Source organism: Corvus moneduloides, chromosome 4 (genome assembly GCF_009650955.1).
Source record: "Corvus moneduloides isolate bCorMon1 chromosome 4, bCorMon1.pri, whole genome shotgun sequence".
Classification (NCBI taxonomy): Eukaryota; Metazoa; Chordata; class Aves; order Passeriformes; family Corvidae; genus Corvus; species Corvus moneduloides.
Window position 1 is genome coordinate 23608948 of NC_045479.1, and position 10946 is coordinate 23619893.

The 10946-nt window shown below is 49.8% G+C and overlaps 2 protein-coding genes across 2 annotated transcripts; one reads left to right on the forward strand and one right to left on the reverse strand.

The window, feature by feature from the left end:
• Positions 1-389: 389 nt before the first annotated feature.
• Positions 390-3883, reverse strand: C4H22orf23 (chromosome 4 C22orf23 homolog). The gene is made up of 6 exons (XM_032107858.1): positions 3769-3883; positions 3449-3511; positions 2891-3067; positions 2288-2422; positions 1035-1135; positions 390-739 (listed from the first exon to the last, which is right to left on the reverse strand). Exons 1-6 carry the CDS (start codon positions 3857-3859, stop codon positions 635-637), a joined length of 672 nt encoding a protein of 223 aa, XP_031963749.1. The 5' UTR covers positions 3860-3883; the 3' UTR covers positions 390-634.
• Positions 3884-3909: 26 nt separating this feature from the next.
• Positions 3910-10490, forward strand: POLR2F (RNA polymerase II subunit F). Its single transcript, XM_032107859.1, has 5 exons — positions 3910-4014; positions 4136-4205; positions 4386-4516; positions 6045-6116; positions 7706-10490. The coding sequence occupies exons 1-5, from the start codon at positions 3995-3997 to the stop codon at positions 7794-7796; spliced, it is 384 nt and encodes a 127-aa protein (XP_031963750.1). The 5' UTR covers positions 3910-3994; the 3' UTR covers positions 7797-10490.
• The last annotated feature ends 456 nt before the right edge of the window (positions 10491-10946 follow it).

Here is a 10946-nt window from a genome sequence, read left to right on the forward strand (position 1 = left end):
GAACCAAAAAATCACAGCAAGCCCACAGCAAAGAGCAGCAGGCACTGGGCTGAAATCCCCTGTCCCTGCTTGGCACAGCCCCTTGGAGCCCCTGCCCCATGGGGCTGCCACCAGAGGTTTGCTGATGCTGCAGGTCGCAGTCACAGTGACCTGCAGCAATGCCAGGGGCTCGTGATCGTGCAAGGCCATGCAGTTGCATCTTCCTCCAGTGACATTCCCAGAGTCACAGGGCCAGGAGTGAGAAGGTTACAGGTGTGGGTGGCAGCGTGTGTTACCATCATGCTGTCATGAGAAACCTTCACCTCTGGGTAGATGAGAAAGAATGACATTTCTGTGGATGGATTGCTGTACTCTGAGGCACTGCATAGGCAAAAGAAGGCTCTACTTTGTCATGTTTTGGTAGCTGTTGCTATGTGTTTTTATGTCTTTAATATTATTGAGCAAGAAGGGATCCAGTGTGTGGGAAGGATTTTACAACTTCTGCTGCTGTTTATGTACAAATTGGTCCTGCCTTCTAGTTTCAGGCAACAGATGGTGCTGCCCCCTCTTTGGAAACAGACACAGACCAGCCTTCGATGCTGAGAGACTGGGAAGAGTAGGTGGGAACAAATTGCACTTGTGTTTTGCCCTTGGCCTAGTCTTGGAGATTGGATTTGTTCCCAACAGGGAAGGCTTTTGTCATGATCTTTCTCATTTCCTCACTTCTCTTCTTGTCAATGATCTCCATCTCATGCAGTTTCTGCAAAGTACAAAGGGGGAGAGCTGAGCAGGGAGAAAGCCAGCAGCTTTTTTTTCTTCTTTTCCCAATCTCAAATACAAAAACTCTATTTCCCTGATTAAGTTTCTCATGCAGAGATGGAAAGAAAGCTGAAAAACGTCTATCCACTGTTCCCCAAATTAATGCCTGAGCTGTGCCATGAAGGGAAGCAGCTCTCTGCCCTCTTCCCTGCTCAGATACCAGAGAAGATTCTGCTTTATGATCTCTGACACATGGGATTCCCTCCATGCACTGTTCAGCCAATGCTCTTGCATACCTGTGAGATTTCAGTGAGGACAATCCCTTGATACTTCCTGCCCTGTCCTAGAGCTTCCATCTCTGCCAGGAATTCCCTCCTCTCTTGAATTTCATTCATCACTGATGGATAAGAGAAAGAATTGTGGAAACAGCATGTGGCCAAAAGGCAAGAAAACACATTTCTGTCTAGATCTGAACCCCCAATCTCCTAGCTCTGCTTGAACAGCAATGCCACCGGGGCAGGGGGAAATCTGCTGTAACACTCATCTTGCTCAACAAGTCATCACAATACCTCAGTAGTCCCTTACATAATGGGAAATGTCCCTTCTGTCCAACTTCTTACTACTTCCAACTCCTAGGAACAGTAGTTTTCTAGTTTTCTTTGTGCAGACAATTCTCTTTTGCTCGTGGGCAATTTAACCAGTCTGTGGATGGAGACAGAACCTGCTGTTGAGGTTCATTAGTTGACACACATCACCCAGTGCCTGCAACCATCCAAGACCAGGCATGGATCATCAGCTGCCGCTTTGCAGCACAGACCTGCAGCCAGCTGATCCAAATCCTGTCACAGATGTGTCAAGGATAACACTCAGCTTGTGACAACTGTTGGAGGCTACCAAGCATACGTGAAACCAGCTGCACTGGCTCCCTGCAGCAGGGACCGAAGCACCTCTTCTGTACACTTTATGCTAGCACTGCCCATCTTTGTGCTACTCCAGCTGGCAAAGGGCTGGCAGGGGTGTACACACACACACTGAAGATTCAAGCACAGAGAGGTATTAGGCAAGGTTTTGCTATCCCAGTATACTCTGCAAGCCAAAGTCTTTCACTGCTTAAAATTTTGCTCGACATTTAAGCTTTGCTAGTATAACTGCTGTGATCCTGGAGTGGAATGGCCCAAACTGTGGTCAGGCTCTCAAGTGACCTGGTCTGTGTTGAGTCATGCTTGCTGGGAAAAGGACCAGCAGTACCTGAGCTTGGCTTCCCAGGTATCCCTGCACATCCCTAGGCTATTCCCCTGCCAGCAGGGTGCATTTTGTGTGGGCAGCCCAGAGAGCTACCTGCCAGCAAACCTCGGCAGGATAAGCTCTGTGAGGATGGCTGGATTACAGCATCACAGCAGCGAGTCCTTTCTCTTGGAAACTGGGCTTTGTGCCTCCTCCTGTAATGGGCTTCAGGTTACTAGCAACACAGCCTGCCGCCCCAGCCCTAGGGGGGAGCTGGCTTCCCAGGCTTCCTGCCTGCCTCCCTCCTGGGGACATGAAGACATACATTCTTCAAACCGATCAGGCTCAGCTACCTCCTCTTCTTTTTTCTGAACGAGCACCTGCTCCACCTCGTCCTCCACCGCATCCTTCCCTGTTGCTAAGATGTTTTGAAGTCTTCTCTTCTCCTTTTCCAAATCTCCTGTGAATGCCAAAGGAAAAAAAATTATTATCAGCATGTCTCCTCACGGAGGAGCCTGATCACACTGCTTCCCTGCTAACTGTGCCAGAGGAAGGTTTACATTAATGTCAGTCCAACCCTGGACTATGTGCAAGCACCACACGGGCGTCCAGAGCCCACCAAACCAACATCAGAGGTTTGGTTCACATTTATGTGCTAGGAGCATGTAGTGATCCGTTCTTACTCAAGGACTGTGCAGGTCCCTATCACCTGTCACCCACTGAGCCGGTGGGCAGAAGTCAGCGAGCACTTACAGCAGATGTTCCCTCAGAGATCCATTTCTAAAGCATCTTTGAAGACTGAGAGCGTAAGGACGTGGAGCAATTCAGATACACTGCCACTACTGAGACTGAGGCAGCGGATGGGCACAAGGGGAAGAGAGGCTGCAGGCAGCAGCATGTATTTTATCAGCAATGTTTGCTGACTTACGTGTGGGCTGTGGCTTGAACTTCTCTCGGGTGTAGGCATCTCCTGCCTGGCAGACCTTGGCAGGTCGGAGAAGCGGTCTAGCTGGAAGTTTGTGGGGCTGACAGGCTGCTGTGTAGGAAGCAGGCACTGGCTGTTTGCCAGATGGAGGGAATCTCTGAACGGGCAGGGCATCTCCTCCTGGGGGACGAACCAAAAATAACAGCAAATCAGACAGAGGGGGCTCTGGATGGATGGATCTGGGCCATTGCCAGGAGATCTACCTGTTGATCCATAGTAGCATCACAAACGAAGACCCTAGTGCCACAGATGTCTCACCCTGGTCACTGGGCACGAGATAGGCTGTGGTTTAAGCCACACCGTTGCGTCTTGTTACCTGGCTGACCCGTGGGGACACCTCGCCCCCGTTTGTCCCCATGTGTCAGCAGCTGCTGTGCTGCTGTTTTAAAGCACTTGCCCATCTGAGCAGGCTGTGGGCGAATGCCCCCGTCTCAAGCCGAGATGCAAAAGCTCCTCACCACAGCACACCAGCGGGCAGGAGAGCCAGGGGGCCTCACTCACGTTTCACATAGTCCATCAGGTATCGCTTCTGAGAGTGGGTCATCTGCAACTCCTCCATCATCGCTGGAAAACATGACATGTCGGTGAAGAGGCAGCAGAGCCGGGCTGCGGAACCCGCCCTGCGGCCATCCCCGCTCACAACCCCAACCTGAAGAGGAAAATGCGGGTTTGGGAGACTCCAGCCGGGGCGGCGACACCAGCGACGGGCCCGCCCGGTTGTCGGCCCGCGGTGGGACGCTCCACTTCGGGGCGAGGCACGGCCGGCCGGACCCCAGCGCCCCGAGAAGCCGGGCCCGGCCCCGGCCCCGCTCCGCTGTTACCTCTCAGCAGCTCCCGGGTGCCTGGGCTGTACCGGGCCGGCCTGCCCGCCGCCGAGCACTCGCCGCGGGCCGCGGTCCTCGCCACCTCCATCGCCACGGGAGGCGGCCGGGCGGGGGAAGCGGCGGCGGTCGCCACGGCAACGGCGCAGGATAACTTCCGGTAGCGTCACGGCACGCCCGGAAGTGGCTCCCGGAAGTGCGGGTGAGGGGGCGCCGGGCGGGCAACATGTCCGACAACGAGGACAAGTGAGAGCGGGGCGGCCGAGCGGGGGAGGGCGAGGCGGCGGTGTGTCGCGTCTTGGGGCGGTGGCGTGGGTCGGGGGGAGGCGGCCCGGCCCGAAGTGGGACGCGCGTGTCTCTCCCGCAGCTTTGACGGGGATGACTTCGACGATGTGGAGGAGGATGAGGGTCTGGAGGACCTGGAGAACGCGGAGGAGGTGGGTGCTCCTTGGGCCGCCGCGCTGGCCGGCCCGGACAGGCCCTGCCGGGCCCGCAGGGTAGCGTCGCGGCTGGGCTGGGCGGCCGCTGTGGTTGGGGAGGCCTCAGGGGCTCCCCCGACACCTCAGGGCCTCGGTGGCGGGTGCGGCTGAGCAGCTGCGCGGGTCTGTTTCCACCAGGAGGGACAGGAGAACGTGGAGATTCTGCCCTCGGGAGAGCGGCAGCAGGCAAACCAGAAGCGGATCACGACCCCCTACATGACCAAGTACGAGCGAGCCAGAGTCCTGGGCACTCGTGCCCTCCAGATAGCGTGAGTATTGCTCACTGTGTCCCCAGCATTGCCACAGCTGCGCCTCCCTTTTCACTGAAAAATGCTTTTCTGTTCCCTTAAAAATTCCCAGATCTCCTGAATCCTTTGCATGACTGCTGAGCTTGCATGAGATTTGCACCCTCTTGGTCAACAGTGGTGCACAGGACCATGCAGCTCTTAGTTGAACCTGAAGTGTCTGTGTCTCTCCTTGCCTGAACCTGTGCTGTTTGTGCATAAAGAGGGAGCATTTAGTAGCCACAATGAGTTTTCCTAGGTCACAGGCAAAATTACTAGGGAATGGGACAAGACAGTTCTGGTTTCTGTCTTTTCTAAGAGAGCCAGCATGGACTGGAAAGTTCATAACTGGTTTGTAAAAGCTAATGGTGGAGGGAGAGATGCTTCAAAACAGCTTGAGTTAATACCACAGGGCTGTAAGAATTGGGAGTGGAGAAACCAACCCGCAATCTGTTTGAAGTGCAGTTGCATTGTGGGAAGCTGTAAGTTTTTTAAAGTATTTGCAATAATAAGGCCTTATTTATAATAGATAATAACATTTTAAACTTACTTTAAGTGCTGTCAGGGCTGGCTGCTCTTAATCCATTTGCCTTTTTAGACTTGTTTTAATAGTAAATATAAAAAAGTGTTGTGCTTTTTGAAAAACTACCTTTTGAGCGAGATTGTTAGACAGTGGCAAGGGTTTGAGTTTCATCTTGGTTATATCCACCTTCAAAATGAGGCTTCTCTTGTGCATCATTGAGAAGTTCCCAGGCAGCCAGGCTGTTCTTTGCACAGCCTGTGAAGCTGCTTTGTGCACATTCTTTGAGCTGGTGAAAGGCAAGAGGAATGGGGGAAGATGAGGTGGGCCCGTGCCAGGCCTTCAATCCAAAACATTCTGGCACCTGGTTCTGCTTCACCTGCATCTTCTGCCCTCAGTGCTGAACCTAGACCAGCAGCAGCCCCCATGGCCTCACCCACACATGGCGTGAGCTTTCCCTGCCACCACTGTCCAGTGGATGGGTGTAGTCACAATCCTATGCAAAATGGTCAGTTTTTTCTTCCAGGAGGTAAAACACATTGTAAATGCAGCCCCTCTCTTCCCCTCATCAAGGCCTGGAACCTGTGAGCAAGTGAGAATGTAAGAGATGTGTTGGAGCTGTAGGAGGCCTGCTCATTTTACAGCAGTTCCACCCTTTTCATTGGATTAATTTTAGAACCACTCTTTTCTAAATGTTTAAGTACAGCAGAGGGTGACTAGGAGAGTGTGGATTTGACCACTCCTTGAGCATGAGCTGGTTAGCAGAGCCTGAGCGATGGGACAAGAAGAACATTCAAGTAAAAGTTTGGTCTGTAACCATCTGGGGGAATTTTCTTCCTGAAGTGCACAACAGAGCAAATCAGTTTTGCCAGGAAGGTGTCCCACCCTCCTGCTTTATTGGCTGTAGTGGAGGTGACACATGTAGGCAGGTGTTTAGCTGTCCCGCTTCCCTCTCTGCATTTTTGCTCAAGTGCCTGTTGATGTTCTTCCTAGGATGTGTGCCCCTGTGATGGTGGAGCTGGAAGGAGAGACAGACCCCTTGCTCATTGCCATGAAAGAACTCAAGTAAGTCATGGATTTTGTACTGATTTCCATAAAGCCAGCAGTCCTCTCCTCATCCCGGCATTTAGCAGTTTATTCTAAGACAGCCTTGTCTTTCCTCAGTAACAGTGAGCACTATAGTTGCCTTTTCCTTCTTTCACCTTGGAGTTTCTCCACAGCTGCTCTCTCCCATCCTAGTTGCTCCTGCAAATACTGATGATTAGGAGTGCTCTGGATCTCTTCTACTTCACAGCCCCAGCGTTCTTTGTTTCTGTGATGGGATTGCAAGGTCCTCATCTTTCTGGAATCAATTTAATTCCCCAAATGGAATTGTTTAGAAGCAGCCATCTGAACAGACCTGTGTTCAAATGGAGTGCTGGCAAAAATTAAAATAAGGGTCAGGCTGGTGAGAATGTTCATTTCCTGCACCCTTGCATGCTTGGCTTCTTGTGCTTTCCCCCTGCTTACAGAAGGTTAAACAAATCCTTTCTGGCTGTAGCAGAGGCAGCTTTTGGATGACCACTTGCAGGCCCACGTTGCCACAGCAGACCTCCCTGCTGTCCCACAGTTTTCCTGCATGACCTAGGTCACATGCAGGTATCTTTCAAGCAACTGTACCCTGTTAGTGATTAGGTCCCTGTCCCTGAACGGAATTGTCCCCCTGCTTCCCCAGTTTCTCAATGCACTGAAGCTGCTCTTGCAGATTTTATATCTACTACAACTCCCTTTGCCATTGCCAGAAGCTCCTTAGGCCATATTCCTGTCAGATCTCCAGGCTCAGACTGAGTTGCTTCTGGTCACTGCCTGCGTGTGAGCTCTGGAAAGTGAGTCAGGGTGGTGCATCCTGTTCTGTGCCAAAATTCAGTTGTAATTCTTGGCATCAGGGAGTTACTTTACTACTGGAAAAACAACCTCCCTGAATGTAAAGAAGTTGTGTTACTTTTCAGGTCTGATACAGTTGAAACCTGATGCCCTGGCTGGATTCCAGACTGATTATGCTTTGCTGACTTAAATCTACTTTCATGAAGTTAAATTGTGTTCAGCATTTTGTTGCTCTCTAATCAGAAGCACTGGTAGCAGGTGCTGTGCTCCACCCCAGCTGTAACAGGTTTTGGTACCTGAATGGTCGCTGTTTCATGTATCCTTAAAATGTAACTGATGCTCTCAGGATGCAAATTCCTCTGTAAATACCAGTTTGTCCTGGAAGTTCTCAGAATTCTGCCACCTTTTTAGTGTCATGTGGGAAAAAACCTCGCATCAAACAAAAAGTAGATTTGTTCTTCAAGTCCCTCGATTTATATTTTCCCCCTATATCCATGTTAGATGCTTGGTGTTGTCTTTTAGTGTGTTCAGACCACAAGGCTCAATTCCTGCAGTAGCAGCAAAGGTCTGAGAGGTCTTTGGTGTTCATAGTCTGAGGGTGCTGAGTGCTTTGCATCTACAAATGACAGAAGGTTGTTGGGATTTTGCTATATATCAAATCACTGGTGCTACACAGCTCTCAGTTTAATCTGATGATCTTATTGAAGCTGCCAAGCACCTCACTTCCATTGCCTGCTGAAGTGATACAGTGGAGATTCTGACATTTCTGTTCATCTCTCTCTTCCCTTCAGAGCACGCAAGATCCCCATAATCATCCGTCGTTACCTTCCAGATGGGAGCTATGAAGACTGGGGTGTGGATGAGTTAATTATCACAGACTGATCAGATTCCAGCCATTGTTTTCATTTTTTGTTTTCCAGGGATGTTTCTAATTTTGGTTAGTATTTGTGTAAATAAATTCTAAATCTCCCTATTTTAAATTATATTAAATTAAATGTATTTGGGGTTTTTTCCCCTCTGACTTTCTCTTTCACCTCAGTCCTACATGCCTGAGAGATGACTTTCTTAGCTGTCTCCACCAATTTGGGTACTATTTTTTTCTCTGTGTGTCATGTGCTATATTAGTAAGATTAGGGAGCCAAGTGCAATGCTGTTTCTTCAGCTTTCTTGCCCTGTTGAAAGCCTTGTCTTTTAGCTAGGCTAAAGTCTGCAGTAACTCCCTCCTCTAGCACTGCTCCTCCCTGGTTACAGGACTGATTTAAACTCCCGCTGTACAGAAATGCTCTGGCAGGTACTTTGGCTTTAGAAAGATTCCAGCCTTCCACTGCTGTCCCTTCTTAAAATGGGAGTGCTGAGACACCTCCATTGCTTCCCCTAGACAGTTGGGCCTTTGTGCCCTGAGCAGGTTGCTGTGGAAACCCCCAATTTCCTCTTTGGCCAGTGCTGACTGTGGGGCTTCTCAGGAGTATCGTAGAGCAGCTCTCATCAAGCTACCTATTGTTTCCGTGCTCCCTCGCTGCTTATCAGAAGTGGGGATCCCCTTTCAGTGGCACTGCCCCAGCCGGAAGCGCGGCCGCCACTCGCCGTCCCACCAGCTCGGCAGGTGTGGGTTGTTGTTGCACTTGCTCTTGGTGCAGCCGTTCTCTGACACACGGTGGAACTGAGGTCCTGGGGATGGACCAGCCATCTCAGTTGTACATGCCCTGGTGGTTCTTATGGTGGCACAATGGTAGCTAAATCCTAGAGTTCCTTTGATCTGTGTTATGATGAAAGATCAGTCATCTGTCCCCTTCAGGTACCTTGCACTCTCGCCTCTGATGTGCCGGGAGGTAACGTGCTCGAGTCAAGAGTTGGGTGGATGCCTTACAATCTGCAAGGGCTTCCAGCCAGCTGCTACCTAGTTTTCATTTCTTGAACTGTGTGCTTCAAGGTTCTTTCTGTGCCTGAAGAAGATCTGAGATTGGGCAGAACACACCAAATCCTTCTCAATTATCTTACTAAAAACAGCTCTCAGAGGTTTTGTTTTCTATTTTTAAAAAGAAGGAGGAAGGTGCACCTCACCTATGGTTTCTGCCTTATATTATTTTTTTCTTTACACCGGTCCAGAAAGAATATTTCCAGCTAGTTTGTGTTAAAGCTTGTGCCTATATATAAAGTGATCATTCTCCATGCTGTATGCGTGGTCAGTGCCTGCATGTGAGCATCTGTGTCCCAAAGGGAGTTTATACCCACCTGCCTGGGAACTCAGCTCATGTAACCAACCATGAATGTAATTCCTTTACCTGTCCCTGTAAAAGCACCAGTCTCTCCTTCCTCTCTTGGTGTGCACAGGACAGGCTGGTTTCGGAGGCGATCATGCGACAGCTGAATGGGTCCCTGGGTGAAATGACAGGTCAAAGGGGATGTGGAGATGTTTGCAGGTGCATGAAGGGGGTTGACTATGAAGAATACAAATGCTTCCTGGTCCAGGCCATCCTTACCAAGAAAAGGTTAATTTGCAGCACTGTGGCCTTCAGCCTTTTCCCCCCACCCTCCATGGAATCCTTTAATCACGTTGGTGCGGTGAAATTTCAGCCCTGAAATGGTGCCTTTGTGCAATCGTTTTGGCGTCTGGCATGGAGCGCAGGGTCGTTTTCTTGTCCTTTTTTTTATTTTTTTTTAAATGGCTTCTTTGTTCCCTGCTGGACTCCCCTCCCCAGCCTTGCATCTGTATCAGATACGATTAAAGGGATAGGGAAGGATGCCGGGCCAGCTCCTGCTAGGCTGCAGGAGGAGTGGTTAACCCCTCTGTTACCAGTGGCATTTTCAGTCCTGTCTTACTTGCAAGAACTCTCCTATGTGAGAGGAGGCATCCCCTTCCACTGGAAAATGATTGAGGCAGACCCCACTCACTTTCTTAATTTGCTTCTTGAAGAGCTGGAGAGGAGTACTTATGTGAGATTAAGAACTTTCTTTTCCCACTCTTCTGTTCATCCATGCTATGTCACTTCTCTCTCCTACCTCTGTGATCAACTTTCATACCTCTAATTCCACCATGGCTTCCCTTCTTCCCCACCCACGTTCCTGACCTGCTCAGCAGTGCAGTAGTTCCCTTCTGGGCTCTTCCCACAGCGCGTGATTTGGGATAGAGGTTTCTCCTCCTCTCTGTGAATGGTCAGTCCTGTTTTGCATGGAACTCTTTAGCTGGCATGACTATTATTTGATTCATTAAGCCATCCTGCTGTAGATGCTCTTAGCCCTATACAGAACTTCGTGCAAATAGTGTTGTGCTTTTTAAAAAGCTTTGAGCATGTTCCACAGTTCCTAGATGTTCTGCTTACTCTACTCACCTGTGAAGTGTTTAGTGAACACAAACTCACTGCATCTGCTCACATGCACCGGCACTGAAACCCTTTGGAATCAACTTGTAATTGTTGTGGAGTGTCTGTGTTAACTGGGCTCCTACCTTTCTGCCATTGGCCTTGAGAGATGTTCTTAAGCAGAGTGATTCTTTCCAGACAAGTTCAGATACCCTCCCAGGACCTGACTATATACAGAATGTCTTCTTTGACAAGTAAGAAAGTGTATACATGTGTTCTGGAATATACTCTGTGTGTGAGTGTTTGTTTAGGTTCTTGCTTATGGAAGGCAAGAGGGTGGGGGGTTGAGTTTTTACAGAGAAATTAATGACTGTTCCCAAAATACACGAGTTTGTGTGTGGGGGGAAGTTTTTTTTTGACGGTATGTCACCTGCTACCTGGTCATGAGGAACCAAGACAAGAAGCCCCACACTTCTGTCCTAGAGAGCATTAGCAATCACACTAAGAAATTTTTGGGTGAAGCATGTGCAAAATAGTACTCTTGATTGCATGTGCTGTACCTCAGCTGGAGAGTAGAAATCAGTGTTAATGCTTTCCTCATGGAAGAAATGACTGGAGGTGGGGTGTAAACAAAGAAGAGTCTGGACAGCTGGTCAGAATTCTGCCTGTGTCCTCTTCCTGAGGCAGAGAGGCTGTGCACAGCATCTGTGTGGTGGTGTGTGACCCATCTTAC